Source organism: Panthera pardus, unplaced genomic scaffold (assembly GCF_024362965.1).
Source record: "Panthera pardus isolate Hobbes unplaced genomic scaffold, ASM2436296v1 HiC_scaffold_12, whole genome shotgun sequence".
In the NCBI taxonomy this organism is placed as follows: domain Eukaryota; kingdom Metazoa; phylum Chordata; class Mammalia; order Carnivora; family Felidae; genus Panthera; species Panthera pardus.
The window spans coordinates 7,887,290-7,908,387 of NW_026526677.1; the positions used below are offsets into that span (position 1 = coordinate 7,887,290).

A 21,098-nucleotide genomic window follows, 5' to 3' on the forward strand; every position below is an offset into this window, starting at 1 on the left:
CCGAGGAACAGTTGTGGTGGTGTGGAGGATGTCGGTGAGGGTGGGACACCCTCAGGAGACGCTGTCAAAGCCTTGGACAGAGAAGGGCCCAAGGAAAGCTCCCAGAGAAGCTGGGGACACAGGGACGGGGCTGAGACCCAGATATGGAGGCCAGGACACAGCTGGGGTTGAAGGGCAGGGGCGAGAGTCAAGGTGACCAGGACTGGGAGGGCTCTGGAGCCTGGGAGACGCTGCACAGGGGGAACTGTACAGGCCGAACTCAGCAGTGCTGCTCTGTGTGGGTCAGGGGAGGAAGGGTGTTCAAAACCCAGTTGTTCTGGCCCGTGAGGGGCTCCCACCCCATCCCCAGATACCTAGCCTGGCCGGGCCCAGAGGAAGTGCCTGGTGAGTATTCCTCCCCTTCCCTTGGTCAAAACACGATGAGCCCCCGCACCAGGCCCAGTGCTGGGTGCTAGGCCTTGAACCTTCCCTAGCAGTGAGCCCAAACCAGAGGCCTTCTTGGGAGAGGAGGTATTTGGCCGGACTCGAAGCACGAGTGAAATATTAGCAGGGGTGAGGTGTTCTGAACGGAAGGCAAAGGTCAGGAAGAGGGCCGGTGGTGTAGCCCAGCAGGGAGAGGAACTGTGCCGTGACGGGACACAGGCTGCCAGCCTCCACCTAAGAGCTGGGAGCTGAATGTGCCCTTTACCCAGGGACCAGGGTGCTGGGCCATCCATGGTGGGTCCAGGGCTCAGGAGGGGATGGGGAAATCAATTATTCATCCATAGGCAGGAGGTCCACAAGAGCCAGACCTTGGCCTCACCCTGGGCCTGGAGCCCAACGCCCTAATTTTATAGATGAGGAAGCTGAGGCCCAGAGCGTGACAGAATCTTGTCCGTGGTCACACAGTAATTAATGACAGAACAGGTCTGTGGCCTCCCAGGTTAACAAGCCAAGAGTCAAACAGATTACTGCAGGCATGGGGAGGATGAATCAGGCCTTTCCAGGCTCCTTGTGAGAACTTGACCCTTCCCTGGTCTCTGAGAGCCACAGAAAGGACTGGAGAGTCCATTTGTTCACCTTGCCTGATGCAGACACCGAGTGACCTTGGGAAGTCCTCCCCACCCCGGGCCTCAGCATCCTCTTCCATAAAAAGCTAACTTTGGACGGTCCCAGCTCCACAGAACATGCTTGTCTGCTTTGGGCTCAGTTTTTCAGTGTGGCTGAGCCCCTGGAGGGCCAGGTGCCCTGGGGCTTCACAATGTGGGGTGCAGGTGAGCCCTGGCCCCGGGGGAGATGGGAGCCTGGTGGGAGGAGCAGCCTGGGGAGCTAGGCAAGGCTACGAGTTCAATGGCAAGATCTTGGCTGTGGCAGGCTAGGGTGGCCAAGGACAGCTCTGCCAGATTTTGTCGGAGCTTGGGATCGGAAGGATCAACAGACACAGAGGCTTAGGGGGCAGGGAGCAGGAGAAGAGACGCCAAGATGTGGCAGTGACACATGGCCGGGCGTGGCTGCAGTGGGGCAGGCAGGGCCTGGGAGTGGAGCCCCCGGGGTGCTTCCTCTGGAGGGGATAGGGGGCTTAGGGCCCGATCTGTGAAAACCACGCCCTGCAGAGACCAGGGAGAAGCACTCAGATGGGGGCAGGGCTTGGGTGTAGGACGAGCTAGAGAGGAAATCTCCAGCCCCAACCGGGCCCAGAGGTGTCCCTCTAAGAGGAGAGAGCCCTCCCAGACCTAGACCTAGACCTAGAGCCTCCTAGACCTAGACTCCAGCTGGATCTACCCCACACCAGTGGGATGCAGTATTTGCCAGAGGGGCAGTGGGCTGATGAGGGTTGTCAAGTTGTTGACCCCTGGGTCTGATGGGAATTGCAGTCTGTGCCCCACCCCTCCCCCGGCTCCAAGGGCTAATGGGAGTTGTAGTTCTCACCCTTTGGGGCTGATGGGAATTGCAGTTTATGCCCAGGGTACCACAGTTAATAGACCTAAGGGAGAAAGGGAGGAGACCTAATCACCGCCCCCCAACCTTCCCGACTAGTCCCCCCCCCCCCCACCCCGGGCCCTATATTAGCAAGTGCTTCCTTCCCAGATGGCTGTGTATGTATTTTCTTTTCTTTTTTTGCTTTCTTCTTCTTTCCGTTGTTTTATTATTGTTTTAAGAATAATAAGAGGGCCAGAGGCAGTCAAGCCCTGGTCAGGTCCTGGCGGCCCATGGGGGTTCTGGGGAGGGGGAGGGGGGAAGCCAGTGGGGGTCAGAGGTGGAGGGTGAAGAAAGAGGAAGTTGGGGAATTAGGGTTAGCGCAGGAGTCGTGTGTTCCTGTCCACCTCCCTCCCTCCCTCCGACCGTCCCTCCTTCCCTGCCCCCCCCCAACCCCCGCCTTCCCACCTCCCTGCCTCCACAGGGCTTCTCACACCCTCTCCCAGAGTCCTATGGGACAAGACCCTCCTCCAGCCTGTCCCCTCCTTGCCCCACTCTTTCTCGTGGACTTTGTCACCTCCCACCTCAGTTTTCTCTTCTTCCCATGGCCAGCCTGCAATTAACCTTCAAAGCTGCTTCCCGTGACCATCCCCCCCCTCAAGTCCTCTCACCCATGTATCCATTCCTCCATAGCTGCCAGTACCTCCCTTTCCCCCAAGCCCTCCTTCCCACTGCTCCCTCCTTCCTCCCATGCTGTCACCAAGTGGTGGTAACAGTTTCCCCAAGCGAGCCTGCACCGTGCAGATCTTAGGTTTGTGTTTAACGAGGGGGAGAGGGCACAAGTGAGGGAGGCGAGAGAGCGTACAGGAGGAAGCAAGATGTCCAGAGGGAGAGAAGAGCGAGGGAGGGAGATACCAAACAGATAGACAGAAAACGTTGTACGGAAAAGTTGTTTTTTCTTATTTTTTCCGGGAGAACCCGCTTACACAGCTCTGTTTGTAATTTTTTTCTTCATGCTAAAATCACACGGCCTATTTGTTGATGTAAGTTGCCTGAATTCCGTGGTATGCTATCTTCTTTTTTAAAAAACAAAAGAAAAAAAAAAAAAAACAAAAGCAAAAAAAGAGAAAAATCTAGAAAAAAAAAAAACCCTAAAAGATATTGTTGTTAGGTTTGTTTAAATGCTGCTCTTGTTATCTGTTTTTAAGCCTTAAACCAGTAGAGTTTTTTTTTTTCCGTTTCTTTTCGATTTCCTTTCCTTTCTGTTCCTTTTGGTTTCTTAAGACAAACAAAAGACCAAAACCCAGTGAGCCGCAGAGCCCGTGCGTGGGGTGCCCAGGGCATCCGAGCCGCTGCCCGCTTAAAGCGCAGCGCGCCGGCAGGCTGGCGGGCGGGCCCGGCCCGCTCTAGTCTCCGCCAAAGCCAATTGGAACCGATTTGGGTGTGTGAGGCTGTTGTTTCTCTCTCTGTGCCAGCCGCCTGCGCCCTGGGCCCTCGCTGACACCCTCTCTTCTCTCTTCTCTCTCTTGTTCTAGGAGGAGAGTTAATATTGCCCATTATCACGGAGGACTCCTTAGACCCCCCTCCCGTGGCCACCCGATCCCCCTTCGTGCCCCCACCCCCCACCTTCTATCCCTTCCTCACGGGCGTGGGCGCCACCCAAGACACCTTGCCCCCACCCGCGGCCCGCCGCCCGCCCGCCGGGGGCCCGTGCCAGGCCGAGCAGGACGACAGCGACTGCGAAGAGCCCATCGAGGCCTCGGGCTTTGCGTCCGGGGAGGTCTTTGACTCCAGCCTCCCCCCCACGGACGACGAGGACTTTTACACCACCTTTCCCCTGGTCACGGACCGCACCACCCTCCTCTCACCCCGCAAACCCGCTCCCCGGCCCCACCTCAGGACAGATGGGGCCACGGGCGCCCCCGGGGTGCTGCTGGCCCCCTCCGCCCCGGCCCCCAACCTGCCCGCGGGCAAAATGAACCACCGAGACCCGCTGCAGCCCCTGCTGGAGAACCCGCCCCTGGGGCCTGGGGCCCCCACGTCCTTCGAGCCGCGGAGGCCCCCGCCCCTGCGCCCGGGCGTGACCTCCGCCCCCGGCTTCCCCCATCTGCCCACAGCCAACCCCACGGGGCCCGGGGAGCGGGGCCCGCCCGGCGCGGTGGAGGTGATCCGGGAGTCCAGCAGCACCACGGGCATGGTGGTGGGCATCGTGGCGGCCGCGGCGCTCTGCATCCTCATCCTCCTCTACGCCATGTACAAGTACCGCAACCGCGACGAGGGCTCCTACCAGGTGGACCAGAGCCGGAACTACATCAGTAACTCGGCCCAGAGCAATGGGGCAGTGGTCAAAGAGAAGGCCCCGGCCGCTCCCAAGACGCCCAGCAAGGCCAAGAAGAACAAAGACAAGGAGTACTACGTGTGAGCCCCGGCACCGCGCCCCACTGCCAGCTGCCCCTCCCGGGACCGCCCCGGGAGGCGGGTGCGGCCCTCTCCCCGCCGGGGGCTCTGGGGACCCGCTCCCTGGCTGCCTCAGACTTCTCTCACGAAGAGGAAACGCAAAAAAAAAAAAAAAAAAAAAAAAAAAAAAAAAAAAGAAAGAAAAGAAAAAGAAAGAAAAGAAAAAGAGGGAAGAAAGAAAGAAAAAAAGAAAGAAGGAAAAAAGAAAAACAGAAAAGGAAACCCCGTGCTCGTCCCCTTCCTCCTGCCGTCGGGTGCGGCGGCACCGTCAGTCCCGGGGGCTGTCTGTCCCTCTCAGCCCTGCGCCTGCCGGGCAGGGCACGTGCTCACAGCCCTGGGTTGATTTATTTTTTTAAGGGGGGGGGTAGTTTTATTTTGGTGGGGTTGGGCGGGAAGGAAGGCTGGGGGTTTTGTAAAGTGTCCACTCCTCGTCCTGTTTAATTTCCCGCAATTTTTCTTCTGCCCTCTGTCCCTCCTGCCTTCCTTCTCCTCCCAAGCCCTCCGGCCCCCATCCCAGGCTTGCTGTGTCTCTCTGTCCCCACCCTCCCTCTCTCCACTTCTTTTCTCGTGTGTCTGGTTTCTCCCTTCCTTTCCTACCCTTGGGTTTCCAGAGTCGGTGGGAGAAGGGCGGGCGGGTGGGCCGAGCGGCCCAGCGTGGGGGGGGCGGGGCGGGGCGGGGCAGTGGGAGTTGCCCCGAGCGCCCCGACTCCGCCCACCAGGAGGAGGCGCTTGCCTGGTGCCGCCCAGGGAAGGGGCTCGGGCCGCCGAAGGCCTGTTCTGTTGTGTGCCGCCGGGCGACGTGCATTGATGGGGAAGCTGCTGGAGGAGCAGGGGTGGGGGGCGGGTGGGAGGGGAAAGGCAAATGCAGATATATATTAAAGACAAATAATCTAGATACCGCGAGCAGCAGCCTGTGGCACCCGTGGGGCGCGGGCACCAGGGAAGAGAGAGAGCGAGGCATCGCCCGCTGACTGCTGGGGTCACTTCTCTGCCCACGGGCTCCCTGCTCCCCCAGTTTTTTTTCTCTCTTTGTTAACAAATGTGTCTGAGTCTTGGAAAACACCCCAACCCCGGAAATGTGTGGGAAAAGAAAACAAAAACTTTCCAAATCCAACGGTCCTGTGCAGTTTTTTTCCGGGTGGGTACCGTTGGGACATCGGTCCTGGCTCTGGCCTGGGGTCTGGGCCCGAATTGCGGCCCATGAGAGCTGGTAAGTAGCCTCCAAAGATTTGGGCCGAGCATGGCTTTGGGCTCCTGGGGGGCGGCTTGTCTTTGTCTCACCCCCATGTCCCTCCTGGCCCCAGGATCGGGCCAGGTAAGCAGCTGGTCTGTGGTCTTGGCTGAGCCCACCCACCTGAGCTCTGGAGGTGATCAAATCACCAAGAGGCAAGAGCATCGTGTTGCCCCCTAGTGGCCACATCGGGCCCACGCCTCTGGGGGCTGCTGGGGTCTTGCTACAGCCCTTGGGGAAGGTGGTGGTGTTCCTGGGTGGCCAGGGCTCCAGGGGCTGAGTGCACATTTGCCCCCAGTTCCCTCCAACTCCAGGGTCTCTGCTTTTTCTGCATCTCTAGGGATTTGGAACCTAATCTCTGCCGCCCCGCCTACCCACCCCCTCCCGGGCCCCGGTCTACACTGCCCCAGTCTACGCTGCTCGCGGGCTGACTGTGGGCAGCTCCTGCAGCTGTAGGTGGAAGTAGAGCTTCATCCTAGGGCGTTTGCTCCTTCATGGAGACACTGAGCAAGCCCACGGTCCCAAACACGCGGAGAGATGGGTCTGGATTTGAAACTCTTAGGTGAGGGTTAGGTGCCAGCGTCCTCAGGAGAGAGGAGGGTGGATGGTCTTCCTCTCCCAGGTGGCAGTTTGGGATCGCCATGCCGCTGGGCACGTGAGCCCTGACTCAGCCGTGCTTCTGTCACTCAGGTCTCCTCCACTTTCTGCTTGGTGGATCTTGCTCCCCTCTCTTGGTTCTGCTCTCTTGTGCCCTTGGCTCGCCATCGCCCTGGGCCACTTGAAGCTGCTCCCATCCACAGGTGGCTCTGTTGCTGGCCAGCCCATTCTTGTGGCATTTTCCAGTTCGCAAGTCTGGTCCATGTTTAGGCCTGGACATCTGCCAGGTCTTTGGGCTTGATGTCCACAGGAACCTCACCTCCTCGTCCTTCCTTCCATCCTGGGATGAAGCTTTTTTGTTTCAGGATCCTCCTTACCCTGGGGTGTGCCCCCAGGGGCCTTTGAGAGCCCTGCCCCAGAGTCCTGTCACTGGTGGGAGAGCGGGTTCTCCAGGAGCTGCTGTGGATTTCCATAGACCAGGCCTCTCCTTGCCCTCCTGAACCAGCCATCTGGGGGGAGGCATGGGCCCTGCTTCTGCCCAGCTGCTTACAGCCTAGGAGCCTGAGGTCAGCTGTAACCCCCTGTGGAAGCCTGGGGGGAGGCCCTGACTTGGGGTGGACTGGCCAGGACATCCTGTCCCTGTGCTGGCCGTGGCCTTGCGCTCACGTCTTCCGCTACTGTTCTGTTTGCCCGAGGGATGGAAATTTATCTCAGGTTCCCCCGCCCCATCGTCACTGGCCAAAGAAAACCAATAGAGGCAGGCAGGAGTTCCTCGGTGTCAAGAAGGGAACGTTCTTCTTCCAGAAGTTTCTAGAAATTCTATTTGTCTATTCCAGAAATTCTAAATTCCTATTCCAGAATTTCTAGAAATTCATTCTTATTCTAGAAATTTCTAGAATGGCCCTGAACAGCCTGTCAGAGTAGGGGGCCAGAAAGAGGGACAGTGGAGGAGTTGGAAGGATGGGTCCCAGTCCTGCTCATTGCCATGGGGGTGTAGGACTGGGTGTTTTCTTCTCTTTGTAAGGAGACTAAGAGCTCCTTGTCACTCAAGGGGTTGGTTGTGAGTCAATCTACCATTGACTCAGTTTACCTGTCTGTAAGATATGGTCACTTCAGTCTCAGCTCCTTCGTCTGGGCATCTGATGTTGAATCTATCACCTGGGCCTGAGCTGAGGTCCTTTGGAGTCTGGCTGGCCTGGCATTGACCCTCAGGAGTGTCCAAACAGCATCTGGGGGTGACTGAAATTCCAGGAACCTCGCTCATTGACAGTTGGTTCTATCAGGGAAGTGCCAGGAGATTCCACCTGGGGAGGAGCAAGGACCGAGCTGGGGAAGAAGCTCAAGGTGGAGTCTAGCTGATCCCTTTGACCTTGAAGACCTGCCCTACCACCCAAACCCCCGGTGGAGGGAACACAAGGTCAGCCAGTCCTGGCACTCTTCTGGAAGGACATCCCTTTCCTGGAGGCGGATATGGAGCCGAAGGAGCCTGCGTTGCCCTCCCCACACACCCTCTGGGAGAGCTGCAGTCCTGGCTGGAGACAGGAGGATGGCCAAAGTGGGTCTGAAGCCACTTTCCTGTCCCCACTGCTTGAGGCCTCTACTTCCATGGGGCGAATGAGACTGTGAGACTGTTGACCACTTCCTTCCCACGCCCGGTTTCCTGGGCTCTTCCCTTGCGGGTGTCCCTGCAGCCTCGGGGGGCAGGTGCTCCCTGTGGTGAGCAGTAAATTGGGGGCTCCCAAGTGAAGACCGCTTGAGTGGAGCACCCATCTAGAAGGCAGGCCTGGGACCGCTGTGAAGGGAGACCCCTCTCCCTTTGCAGGGCACCCACTCTGCCACGGGGATGACGCTCACCCCCTGCTGCCCGAGAGGGGCCGGGTCCTGGACCCTCCCAGCTTCCAGATCCTGTTGAGTGAGGGGAGACATGTTGGAAGCAGGTCGGCCCCGGGTCCTAGAAGACCGTGACCGCCTGGAAGGGCCAGGAGCAAGGCTGCTCTGAACGTGGGCAGAGGGACAGCTCTGACCACTTGGTGAACTGGAGGACACCCTAGCGGGGAGGAGGAGCCATCTCTCACCAGTCCTGGGTTTTCTCTTCTGGAAGCTTCTGGACACCAGCGGGTCCCCAGAATCCTGAGCAACGGTAAGGAAGTAGCTGGAGCTCAGCCGGGCAGCAGGCAGACAGGAAGGAAAGTTCAGGGCAAGCTGGGACAACCTTGCCTTTGGGCATCTTAACAAACGTGATCCCCACCCCTGTCCCCTTTGTCCTTGTGTGTGTGTGTGGGGGGGGGTTCTTCACTGAGGGGTGGCCACAGGCAGAAGGTTAAAAGACACGATCCCCCCCTAAAGAGGCCCGAGGCTATGCTGACAAGACCAGGCCAGGGAGTGCTCCTGTCTCCCAGCGGTCTCGAGGCCTGAGGGCAGGCTGGGGGTGTCGTAGCCAGGGTTGGGCTCTGGAGACCGGGGCCTGACTCTTGATTCCGTCCCTCCTAGCTGCCCGTCATGGGCAATCTTACTTTCCCATCTGTAAGCCTTACTTTCCCATCTGTAAAATGGGGCATCTTCCTCGAAGGGCTCGGGAAGAGATGAGATGATGCCACGAGATGCCCAGGACGGTGCCTAGCCCACAACACAGGCAGGAAAGGGCAGATAGGCTGGCCTGGGAAAGGGCCAGCCCCCAGAGGAGCTCCCCAGAACTCTCCTCTGCCCCACCCCCACCTGTGGCTCTTCACTGGAGTCAGGGAGGGGCAGTCATTTGATCCTTTATTCACTCTTTTGTCGCCTCCCCCCCAACGCCCCTCCTGCCAGGCTTTGTGTGGGGGCCGGGTCAGATCAGGGGGCAAGGGGGCCACTCCAACCCTCTGGGAACTCATAGCTGGCAGGGTGGGAGACAGGTGCGTGGCTGTGGGTAAGGGTTTCGCTATGGCCTCGGGCTGCACCCCTGGAAGGAGGCGGTTGCCCTCAGTCTGGGAGGCTGAAGAGGAGTTTGGTAGGTAGAGAAGGGGCGAGGCAGGATTGGTCCCGTGGCTGGAGTGTGCAGAGGGGTGACCGGGGGCCAGAGCTGCCCTTTGGGTACAACTGAGGAGCTGAGACTTGTGCGGAGATCTCAGGGTAGTGCGATGAGTTTGGGACGTTTTGACCTTGGATGACGGTGGCCTCCAAGCTCGGTGGGGGGGAGGGCTGTGGGGGCAGGGGGAAACAGTGGACAGCTGGGGGCCGTGAGCAGCGAGGAGGGGAGCACGGGGTAGACAGGGTCCTGCCGGTCCTTGATCGTTTTCGAAGTCACAAGGGAGGGTCCGGTGGGGTGCTTGGGGCCGCCCCTGGACCCTCTGGAGATGGTGGCCTTTGTCATCCTGCCTTCTCCAAAGGAGAGAGGGTGCTTCTCCCAATGTCCCATCGCAGAATGCCCGGGAGCTTAAAAGTGTGTGGATTTCAGGACAGTGCGCCCTGGGGGGCTGTGTGTCGCTTTCATCACTGCCCTGTTCAGACGTGAAAGACAAGAGGGGTGTGGCTCGTGCATGCAGAGTGACCTCTGACCCCTGAACTGGGTCCCTCCTGAGGTCTCAGGAGGTACCACTGCCCTGCTCTTGGGGGCCCAGGAATGGGCACGTGCTGGGAAGCGGGGGGGGGGGGGGGGCAGTGACAGCCTGCCAGCCATCTAGGGGCTTTCGTGGTAGAATTTGGGGCCTGTGAGCACCCCTCCTCCCCCAGCAACGCCCATCACACCCTCGGCCCGTCCTTAACAAACGACTACACTCTCCCTTCCCCTCGATGCCTCTGAAGGTGGCCCCGAGGGTGGCCCAGCCTCCGGCCCAGAGCAGGAGACAAAGTCCACACTGTCAGCCAGGAGCCCCGGCCCTTGGTCTCCCCTCTCCCAAAGATGTGCTGTTTGACTCTGGGCCAATCCCGTCCCTTTCTGTGCCTCTGCTTCTCTCTCTGCCCAGTGACGGGGTGGGGGCGGGGGGCAGGGGGGAAGCGGAGAGGGCGGGCCCCGGGCCGAGCTCACTCACTGGTTCTGCACATCTTGAACCGTGTCGGGCAGCGGCAGGCTCTGTGTCTCCGGCAGCAACAATGCAGCCAAGCCGCTCAGCACCGGCACCGCCCCGTAGACCAGCAGCGGCAGTGAGCGGCCGTGTGCACCCAGCAGCCGCACCAGAGGCCCCAGGATAGCTCCGGCGCGGGCTGCCATCTGGCCCAGGCCCACCGCTGTCATCCTGCAGCCCCGGAAACACCCGTGAGGGCCTCCCAGCCCGGCCCAGCCCCACTCTGTCCAGGGAGGCACAGTGGTTGGGGCGGGGGGCAGAATGCACCTGCTCAGCCCTGAGACCACATGGGAGGGGGATGGCGGCGGGAACATCCGGGGCTGGGGAAGGCCACCCCCACCCTGCCCTCGCAGCCCAGGGTGACCCCTTCTTCGGGCCCGGGCACAGCCTCACCTGAGCACGGTGGGGAAGAGCTCACCAGTGTAGATGCTGACGCAGGTGAAGGCGGCCCCCAGGCCCCCGAGCCCCAGCACGGCCAGGGATGAACGCAGGGCCCCCAACTCTGTGGACAGGGAAGGGGGTAGCGAGCTTGGTGGTGGGGCTCCGAGGCCAGATGGGGGCCAGACTTCTCCCTGACCTCCCAAATGTCTATGACTCCCCTCCATCTGGGTGTCCCCACAACGCACACACGCACCACATCCTAGGTGACACCGTGGTTCCGTTCGCTGCCCCCCCAAACTGCTGCCCAACCCGATAACCCTGAGCCAGACCCTGGGAGTCCTCCTTGGCCCCCTGCTCCCTCCCCTCCCCCTGCATGATGCCACCCCCTCCACTCCATCCCTGTTCCTGCTGCCTGGGGCGGGCCGTCACCATCTGTCCCAGATGCCCCAGCAGCCTCCTTCCCCACTGGGCCCCTGCTCTAGACCAGCACCCTCTGAGGAGGGGGCAGGGACCCCTGTCCCTGGCTCAGCACCCCGAGGTAGGGAAGCCTCTGGCCGCTCACCGTGGGGCACCAGCATGTTGGACAAGACGCAGAGCCCCGCCAGCACCAGGGACGCCACCTGAGTGGACCTGCGGCCCAGGCGGTTCAGCAGCACCAGGGTGCCGATCTTGGCCGGGATGTCCACGACCCCAATGAGGACCTGGAGCAGGAAGATGTCGCTGCCGAGGGCCTGCAGGTCTAGGGCCAGGCCGTAGAAGGTGAAGCCGAAGGCGAACCTGCAGGCGGGGCGGGGCGGGTGGGGTCAGGCTGGGGTGGGGGCTGCTCCTTTGCTGGTCGGTCCTCAGACCCGCCTCCAGCCTCCCCCTGCAGGCTCTGCGTAGTGGAGGGCTGGTCTCTGTGCGCCACCTGGCCCCAGGCCTCCCCCCTCCCCCGGTGCCACCCCTCGGTAGGTTTGGCCAATGGGAGCCGCTGGTGAGGGGCTGGAGGTGCAGGGGGTGGGGTGGGGGAGAGGCCAGGGTTTGCCTCCCTCCCTCCCTCTGGGTGTCCTGTGTCCTGTCCTGTGTCCTTGCTGGGTGAGACTGGCTCCCCGGGCTCTGATAATACTGGGGTGGGTGTGCCTTCTCCCCTCGCTTATTCTCGAACGGCCTCCTCGGCCTGCTGGGCAGCTCAGCTCTCCCAGCGCCTTTGCTGTGAATCTTCCTCCTTAGGGGTCTCTGCCATCCCCTCTCCCCGGCCTGACCCCACCTGGCCTTGGCTGCTTCCTTTGGGAGCCTGACTGCTAGCAGGGGAGTGGGGGGGGGGGGGGCGGTGGGGAATGGAATGCTTCAGGCCTGGTCCTGGAGGCGGGAGCAAGAGGAGAGTCCGTAGAGGTCCCCTGCCTGGATGCCAGTCAGGGCCTGACCCCAGGTTCCCGGCTGCCCAAGGCAGGCCCGAGGCAGAGGCTGGGGCCCCGGGGGGGTGAAGGGGCCTCTACCAGCACAGAGTGGAGACACAGGTCCGGAGGCCCAGTCCGGGTGTGCAAAGCAGGGCAGCCGGGCTGGCAGGAGCCTGGCTCGCACTCAGCTCCTCCCGCATGGCTGACAGCAAGGCCTGCAGGGACGGGGTGGGGCGGGGCGGGAGGGGAGTCACTGTCAGCATTGGGAGCACCGGGCAGGTCCTCCTCCTTGAGACCCTCACCCTCCCAGGGGCCTGTGCAGGGGCAGGGAGAGAGTCTGAGGGCTGAGCCCTGGGGGAGCGCCCCGCCCTGCCCCGCCCCGCCTCACCTCTGCAGTCAGTGTGTCCTCCACTGCCCTCTTCCCGTTGATGGCAGCCACCTTCTGTAGCTCCCGCAGGCCCTGCTCCAGCTTGCCCTTGATGAGGAGCCATCGGGCAGACTCCGCCAGCCACCTGCAGGGGGTCAAAGGCGGAGGGTGGGTGGGTGCGGCCTGTGGCCCCAGGCTGCGTGAGCCTTACTGCCCTTCTGTCTCCCTCTGCCCAGGGGGGTGGCCTCACTGGTGCCCATAGGCCCCAGGCTCAGGGACGCCACACCACCTGACGCCCTCCTTCCCCCGCAGGCCACCTTTTCTGCCTTTTTCCTTCTCTTCCTCAGACTGGGGTTGGGAGTCCATATCCTCCCCTTCCGGCCTCCCTCCCGACCCTGTGGCCCTTCCCTGGCGCCCCCGGGAAGCAGGCCTGGGTGAGCCTGTGTGCAGTGAGGACCGTAGTCTTGCAAGCCCGCCACAAGCCGCAAGCCCACTGGGGTCCCCCACCTCTCCCCAGGGAGGCCAGGCACCTGCCCGATGTCACATCCGTGGCCTTCCTGTTCACCCCCGAGGCTGCGCCTTCCTGCCCGAGCTGGCTCCTCCCCAGCTTCCCACCCAACCGGGGGCTCAGGCCTGGGGCAGGGTCTTTGGTCCTGGCATCGCCAGCCCCCTCCACCTGCACCCAGGCAGCCACCAATTCCTGTCACCACCAGCCGCTTGCACCCGACCCGCCCCCTGCCCTTGTCTCGCCTGTGGCCCGGTCGCCCACGTCAGGACAACACTTGCTGTCTCCTGGATGCCAGCTGGCCCCACGCATCCCGGCTCCACACCCCGATGCCAGGGCCCAGCTCCTAACCCTAACCTTGCCCCCACACCCCTCGACATCGGCCCAGATCCCTTGCGCTGGCCCAGCCCACCGAGGCCCCTGCCACGCCCACCATTCCACCCTGGCTCCTGGCTCCAGGCCTCTGCTCAGGCAGGCCCCCCAGCCAGGCACGCTTTCCCCTGGGAGCAGCAGCCAGGCGTGGGGTCACCTGCTCCACATGCATGGGGCCCGAAGGTCCTCCCGGGTTAGAACAGGGGAGAGAAGGGGGGCTCGAGGCATACTTTTGAGGTAGAGTTGACAAGATCCAGTGACCTGCTGGACTTAGGGTGGGGCGGGGAGGTCAGTGAGGGACAGGGAGGTGACGTGGTGTCTCTAACCCTGGGACCCGGCGGATGGGGGCTGCTATCCCCCCCCACCCTTGCTGGGGAAGCCTTGGGAAAGAGCAGGTGTGAGAAGATGTTCACGTTTGTGAAGCCGAGACATCAGTCATGGCGATGTAACACGGAGGGTTGGAAACGGGAGGCTGGAGTCTGGGGAGGGGCAGGTCTGGAGAGAGGATTCAGGGTTTGCAGCATGTGGCACAGGGGACACAGGTTAGGTCCCCCGGGAGAGGGCACCCCTCCTCCGATTCAGGGGCCAAGAACAGTGGGAGCAGAGCCGGGGCACCAGGGCCGTCGTGGGTGAAGCCTGGTGGTCGGGCGGGTTCGAGGAGACGGGGAGGGGGGTGGGGCCGGCACAGGCAGACAACCTGTCATGGAGAGAAATGGGTTTTGAAGAGAAGCAGAGAAGCTGGTGGGAGTTCGCGGGCCATGGGCTCCCGCCCTCAGATGGTCCCCCTCTTATTCGTCAAGCCATCACGTGTGGGGTGTCTTGCCAGCTCCCCGTGGGGCAGTGCTCCTGTTTCGCTGTCGTCAGCCCCGCATCAGCCAGTGCCCTGCCCCTGGTGGGCACCCGGTAGCTGTTTGCTGAAGTCATGACGTGGTGGGTGACGCACGATTGTGGGCACGTGCACGGCACCTGGGTGGGCACGTCTGTCAGGAAAAGTGAGGCTCTACCCCGTGAGCCAGCGTCAGCCTCAGAGAGCCAGGAAGGGGGCCCCGGAGTCTGCATCGTTGACCCTTGCCCTCTACCCTCCAGCCTCCGCTCCGTTGGTCCCGGGGGTCAAACGGCCATCCCGGAAAGCCACCCGTCAGCTGGAATGGCTTCCTCTCAGAGCCAGTGCAGGAAGCGTGACTGTCTCCTGCTCTGCAGAGTGACTGCAAATTAGCTGCTCAGGGCTCCATTCTAAGAGCGTTTCTGCTCCAATCAGTGGGGCTTGGAGAGATCTGTGAAGTCAGCCCTCCTCCCGGTGCCAGTGCCCCGTCCTCCCCTGGGCTTCTGCTGGACTTCTTTCTGCAGGGGCCACGATGGCCAACCAAAAACCCAGAGTTGCTGGGTCTGTGTGTGAATGAGCCGGGCTCAGCCCTGTCCCAAAGGACATCCATTCATCCACTTACCCCTCCAGCCACCTGTTCAGCTCAGCTCAGCTCAGCTCATTTCTTGCCCACCACCTATTATCTATTGCCTATTATTACCTGTTATCTATTATCTATCTACCTAGATTATCCATCCATCCATCCATGTATCCATCCATTATATCTATCGTATCTATCATCTATCTATTTATGTATCATCTATCTATATCATCCATCCATCCATCCATCGGTCCATCCATCCATCCATTATATCTATCATATCTATCTATCTATTTATCATCTATCTATATCATCTATCCATCCATCCATTCATCCATCGATCGATCCATACATCCATCCATTATATGTATCATATCTATCTATTTATCATCTATCTATATCATCTATCCATCCATCCATCCATCCATCGATCCATCCATCGATCCATCCATCCATCCATCCATTCATCCATTATATCTATCATATCTATCATCTATCTATCTATCTATCTATCTATCTATCTATCTATCTATCATCTATCTATATTATCCATCCATCCATCCATCCATCCATCCATCGATCTATCTATCCATCCATCCATTCATCCATCCATCCATCCATTATATCTATCATATCTATCTATCTATCTATCTATCTATCTATCTATCCATATCATCTATCCATCCATCCATCCATCCATCCATCCATCCATCTATCATATCTATCATCTATCTATCTATCTATCTATCTATCTATCTATATCATCTATCCATCCATCCATCCATCCATCCATCCATTATATCTATCATATCTATCTATCTATCTATCTATCTATCTATCTATCATCTATCTATATTATCCATCCATCCATCCATCCATCCATCCATCGATCTATCTATCCATCCATCCATTCATCCATCCATCCATCCATTATATCTATCATATCTATCTATCTATCTATCTATCTATCCATATCATCTATCCATCCATCCATCCATCCATCCATCCATCTATCATATCTATCTATCTATCTATCTATCTATCTATCTATCTATATCATCTATCCATCCATCCATCCATCGATCCATCCATCCATCCATTATATCTATCATATCTATCATCTATCTATCTATCTATCTATCTATCTATCTATCTATCTATATCATCTATCCATCCATCCACCCATCCATCCATCCATCCATCCATCCATCCATGGATCCATCCATCCATCCATCCATCCATTATATCTATCATATCTATCTATCTATCTATCTATCTATCTATCATCTATCTATATCATCTATCCATCCATCCATCCATCCATCCATCGATCCATCCATCCATCCATCCATCCATTATATCTATCATATCTATCTATCTATCTATCTATCTATTTATCATCTATCTATATCATCTATCCATCCATCCACCCATCCATCCATCCATCCATCCATCCATCCATCTATCCAGATATCCATCCAACAGATATTTCCCATACACCTACTATGTCCCAGGAGTTTGGCAAGAGCCATGCCTGATTTATTTCAGGGCAGCACAGACACTTCCTAACTTCTCTAATATGTCAGCCCTGTGTGGGGGGCTGGGGGTCCCCTCTGACCACTGGGTCTTGGTCCCTGCTTTTTAGTAAAATGTCAGTACATAAGGCTGACTGGGGCCGTGTCCTAGGAGCAGTGTGTGTGTGTGTGTGTGTGTGTGTGTGTGTGTTGTATTTGTGTCTCACCCCTCAGCCTGGCCTAGTGCCTCGGCTCAGAAAATGTGCCCAGAGGCACACATGCCAAGGCAAGCAAGGAGTCAAGAGGGAAAAGGCCTAGAGATGATGGGAAGGAAGAGGGGAGGGGGGAGGATGAGTGCAGGGGGAGGAGGCACCGGGAGGAACAAGGAAGGGAGAAGCGTCTCCGGCCCTGGAGCCCCAGTCCGGGGTGGGTGAGCACCGTGGACCTGTGGCCGCCAGCTGTGCCGGGCCCGTGGCTCCCCTCTGGCTGGGCTCCCTTGGCCTCCTGCGCCCCTGGTCCCTGCCCCCAGGGTGGAGGGTAGGCAGGGACTTCTCTGAGGACAGGGGACGGCACCCACCAGGAATACACAAAGCAGAGGAAGAAGGGGGCGGAGACCACCAGCTGCAGGAGGGCCCAGTCACGCACACCGTAGGCCACTGTGGCCATCAGGACCTGGCCGAAGCTGAAGCCCAGGGAGTTCAAAGTCATCACCAAGGCTCGGGCACGCGTGGACGTCCACTCCATCACTGCAAGGAGACCTCAAGGGTCAGCCTGGGAGCCCACACGAGCCTCCCTCGCCTGGCCCGGGTCAGGTGACCTACGGAGAGTGCAAGTGTTCATCATGACGCCCGCCACGGCCAAGGCCACCAGGAAGCGAAACAGACAGTACACCGGGAAGGTGGGGGCGAAGGCGGCCGCCGTGCCCGACACGGCCATCTGAAGGTAGTTCCAGGTCAGCACCAGCCTGCGCCCAAACCTGCGGGCACACAAACGGGCAGGCGGTGGCCGGGTCCACGGGGCGCCACGGCACCGGCCACGGGGGTCTGAGCAGAGGTCACGGTGACTCTTGGGTCCAGACCCGAGTTATCCCCCCCCCACGAAAGGCTTGTAGGCCCAGGTGGCGGCCCCGGGCAGAGAATGAGCTCCCCGTCAGCAGGAGCGCTCAACAACAGCTTTTAACGGTTTTAGGCAGATTTTAGCGGTGTTTTGTAGGAGTGACGACCCTCTACAACCCCAGAAACAAAGGCCTAGAGAGGGTACAGGGCTTCCTCAGTGGCAGAGCCAGAAGGCGTCAGGGGAGAGACACATGGAGATGGGAGCACAGAGGCGTGAGGGAAAAGGGGGCTTCTAGAACTGGGGGGGGGGGGTACTCACCTGTCGGAGACTTGGCCAAACACCGCAGCTCCCATGAGGATCCCCGACAGGTAGATGGACTGGGCCATGGGCTTCAGGGCGTGGGAGTCGCACACAAGGTCCCACTGGCGGGAGAGGAGTGGGGAGCTGAGCCCAGACAAGCAGGGGTGGAGGCGTAGGATGGGAAGGCCTGAGGGAACCAGGCGTGGGTGGATGGCCCGGTGACCTCTAGGGTGGTGGGGCAGGGCTAAGCCTCCCCACATCACCCTCTGGTCCAGGGTCAAGTTCTCTCTGGCCTCATCTCTCCCCTGCCTCCCCCGGTTTGCAACGCCAGCCGGAGTTGGCGTCACCTCCCGATTCCCCCGGGGCCGCTCCCTTCTGCAGAGAGAGGCCCCTTCCCCTGGCCGGGGTGGGGGGCTCCTCCCACTCGCCCGCGTTTGCCTGATGCCTCCCCCCCCGGGGTCTGAGAACTGGGGTCACGGTGGAGGGAGCTGCCTGTGTCACAGCTAATCAGGGGCAGCGGGGCTGGCCTGGCGGTCACGGGCAGCACCCACTCTTCCAGGAGCCAGGGGCCAGTGTCTGTCTGTAGGCTGAGTCCTGCCGCCCACTCCCCTGTAGGGCAGGTGCTGGAGGCGGGCACCGGTGGCGAGTGAGGAGGCTTGCAGAGGGCAGGTCCCTCCCAGGACTGGGCCGTGCTGAGCCCAGTCAAGTGTGAGCTCTGCCCTTGGCCTCTAAAGTGCCAGGACTTGGGGAGGGTGTCAGGGGAGGCCCTTACCTTGGCCACGATGGTGGAGGTGAAGGTGCTGCGGTCGTAGACCCAGCCGTCCACGCACGGCTCCGTGGCGGCCTCGCTCCAGTTGGTGGCCGTGCCGTTGGGGTCCAGGAGCTGCCACTGGGGTTGGCGGAAGCGGCGACACCGGTGGGGCTCGTGGTTGGGGCCCGGGGGGATGGAGACGGTCAGGAGGTCCTTGGGGCCCAGGGCCCCGGGGACACCGGCCTGGGCGGTGCTGTTGTCCAGGAGGGGCACCCAGCAGCGGTGGCTGGGCACGGCGGCCGAGAAGTTCTCCATCATGCTCTGAGTGGTGAGCCACATGATAGGGACCACCAGAGCCACCATCTGGAGAACCTGGAACCTGCCCAGGCCACCCACTTGGTCCAGGAGCTCAGAAAACGCCATGGAGCCCGCCGAGGGGGCCCAGGGGAGGTGCCCGCTTCACAGAAGCTGGCCCAAGGCAAAGGGGCCAAGGCCGGCGACCTGCTTCCCCCACAGCAGCACCTGCTTCGTCAGCTGAGAAGCCTGGAGCATGGCCGTGGCCTCCGGCTTCGCTGCCCCTGGGCCAGGACTCTCCGGGCGCCCGCCCAGCAAATGTCACTCAGGGTGCCTCCGACTCGGACCAGGGGTTGCTAGGTGTGACCCCTGAGCCACCAGCATCCTTCCAGAGACGTAGCTGGCCCTGGACCTCCAGGAGGAGCTGAATAAAGGAAGTGGGGAAAGTGGAGACCGAAGTCACCCAGACTGGAATCAAACACTGACCAGGTGACCCTTACGGAATAGGCGTTAAGGCTTGGTCGAAGATTAACCCAACTGTGACGTAGGCTGCTGCCTGCCCTCCACAACCCTGCCTGGGACAGGCAGGAGCTGGAGGGACATCCTGTGGGCTGCTGGGACCTGTGTGTGTGTGTGTGTGTGTGTGTGTGTGTGTCCCAAGTTATGGGCAGCCATCTGAACCCACACCTCCCATCCTGTGTGGCCCGGCACCCCCCGTCATCTGCTGCCATTGATGCCCCCAAGCTTCTTCTGCTGTCACCCTCTCCGAGCCCTTGCAAGGTCTCCCCAGTGTCACCAGACACGTGTGCATGATGTGTGGGAACAATGACAGCGACCTAACCGTTTCTTCTGTGCTTTGGGGCACGAGGCCACCCATTTTAGGGGTAACTCCCTCCCCATTGCCTTTTGTCTTGCCCACTCTCCCCCTGCCCAGTCACTGACCTCTGTGCCCCCCACCCCGAGCATGCCCTGTGCCAGCTCCGCGGGCTCCTAGCCTTGCTCCCGTCCTGGCTGGTGCTCCCAGCCTGGAATGCCACATCCTGAACGTACCACAAGGGCCTTCTCCTCCAGGGAGCTCTGCTTGCTTATTCTTGCCTCCCTCCTGGGAGTTAGTAGTGGAGCCCCATCTTCGCTCTGGCCTGCACCCTTTCATTATTGTCCAACTGGTCTCATTTCCAGCCAGTTGCCGGAGGCCAGGAACCCTTCTTTGGAGCATCTTTGGGACCAGCACGGGTTTGGACAGCTAATGCAGCCTCCGTAAAGACTTGCTCCCGCTGGTTTTAAAGGCAGCTTCTCAGGGGCGCCCGGGTGGCTCAGCCGGTGAAGCGTCCCGACTTTGGCTCAGGTCATGATCTCACAGTTGGTGAGTTCGAGCCCCGTGTCGGGCTCTGTGCTGACAGCTCGGAGCCTGGAGCCTGCCTCGGATTCCGTGTCTCCTTCTCTCTCTGCCCCTCTCCCGCTCATACTCTGTCTCTCTCTCCCTCTCTGTCTCTCAAAAATACATAAACATTAAAAAAAAAGCAGCTTCTGTTTCTTTTGATTATAAAATTAATGTACATGCCTTTCAAAAGTTTCAGAACGTATTGACAGGTGCGAAGAAAGCAAAGATCCCTCCTAAACTCACCAACTGGTGATCACCACTGTTGATACTTGGTGCAAATCCTTCTAGAGTCTTGTATTTTGTGCCGCCTCCTCTGTTCAGATATCTCCTTCCTCCTCCACCCTCTCGCAAAAGATGCCCTTTCTCCTTATTTCACTAAAGAAACAGAAGTCAGGAGAAGCCAGCGCTCTCATTCTCCCACCTGCCTCGGTGCCCCCGCATCCTGCCTTTCCTCCTGCAGCCCGATGGCCCACCCGCTCGCACTCATCCTGCCCCCCTCGCCGTGCGCCCTGCGGCCCACCTCTCCACCTGCCCAAAGCCTCTTTGGCAACTGCCTTCCCCTCCCGACCGGATAGTTCCCACCGATGTACAAATACGCCATTCTCCGGGACGCCTGCCTGGCTCAGTCAGAGGAGTATGTGACTCTTGATCTCGGGCTCGTGAGTTTGAGCCCCATGTTGGGGGTAGAGGTTACTTAAAAAAAGAAATTAAAAGTTAACCGCCCCCCCCAATCTGCCACTCTCCCTCCCATCCTCAGAAAAGCCCCCTCCCTTTTAATGCCTGTCTTTGGCCCCCACCTCTTTTCCTGCTACTCTTTAGGTACAAGACCCCAAAAGCATTATTGCCATTCGCCTCCAATTCCTCCTTCTTTTTTGGATTGATTCCCATCAACTTTTTGTCCCTGTCACGCCCTGGTCCCCAGTGACCTTGCTGCGGCTGCATTCGGTGACATTTCCAGGGCTCCTCTTACTTGAGCCATCTCAGCCGCTGGCCCTTCTCCCTCTGGGCCACCACTCTCCACACACGCTTCTGTCTCCTTTGCTGGCCCCTTCTCTTCTCCCCACACTCTGTGTCCTTGTTCCTCTTCTTAAAAATTTTTTTAACACTTATTTATTTTTGAGAGACAGAGACAGAGCGCAAGCGGGGGAGGGGCAGAGAGAGAGGGAGACGAAGAATC

General features: G+C 59.6%; 2 protein-coding genes across 37 annotated transcripts in view; one reads left to right on the forward strand and one right to left on the reverse strand.

Annotated features, from left to right (window-relative positions):
• NRXN2 (neurexin 2) overlaps window positions 1–4,829 on the forward strand; it is a 108,808-nt gene extending 103,979 nt beyond the window's left edge. For 21 of the 34 annotated variants that reach the window (XM_053899485.1, XM_053899498.1, XM_053899487.1 and 18 more), the window contains one exon: window positions 3,432–4,829. In XM_053899485.1, the coding sequence (XP_053755460.1) occupies window positions 3,432–4,318 (887 nt within the window). In that variant the 3' untranslated portion in view covers window positions 4,319–4,829. The remainder of the gene's footprint in view (window positions 1–3,431) is intronic. The other 13 variants (XM_053899505.1, XM_053899510.1, XM_053899506.1 and 10 more) reach the window with 1 other exon arrangement.
• Window positions 4,830–8,924: 4,095 nt separating this feature from the next.
• Window positions 8,925–20,268, reverse strand: SLC22A12 (solute carrier family 22 member 12). Of its 3 annotated transcripts, XM_053899537.1 has the most exons (11): window positions 20,165–20,268; window positions 18,268–18,964; window positions 17,514–17,617; window positions 16,961–17,115; window positions 16,717–16,885; window positions 12,367–12,490; window positions 12,078–12,193; window positions 11,165–11,379; window positions 10,615–10,723; window positions 10,189–10,392; window positions 8,925–9,657 (listed from the first exon to the last, which is right to left on the reverse strand). In XM_053899537.1, the coding sequence occupies exons 2-11, from the start codon at window positions 18,667–18,669 to the stop codon at window positions 9,594–9,596; spliced, it is 1,662 nt and encodes a 553-aa protein (XP_053755512.1). In that variant the 5' UTR covers window positions 18,670–18,964; window positions 20,165–20,268; the 3' UTR covers window positions 8,925–9,593. The 3 variants fall into 3 exon arrangements, with proteins under 3 accessions (XP_053755512.1, XP_053755511.1, XP_053755513.1); XM_053899536.1 differs by lacking the exon at window positions 20,165–20,268 and having other exon boundaries at window positions 18,268–19,071; XM_053899538.1 differs by lacking the exon at window positions 20,165–20,268 and having other exon boundaries at window positions 17,514–17,682; window positions 18,268–18,368.
• Between the last annotated feature and the right edge of the window lie 830 nt (window positions 20,269–21,098).

Coding starts and splice junctions, on each gene's coding strand:
- SLC22A12 (XM_053899537.1), bottom strand. CDS start 18,669: ATGGCGTTTTCTGAGCTCCTGGACCAAGTGGGTGGCCTGGGCAGGTTC. Junction 12,194..12,366: donor AGGACACACTGACTGCAGAG/GTGAGGCGGGGC, acceptor CCGTCCCTGCAG/GCCTTGCTGTCAGCCATGCG. Junction 10,724..11,164: donor CAACATGCTGGTGCCCCACG/GTGAGCGGCCAG, acceptor CCCTGTCCACAG/AGTTGGGGGCCCTGCGTTCA.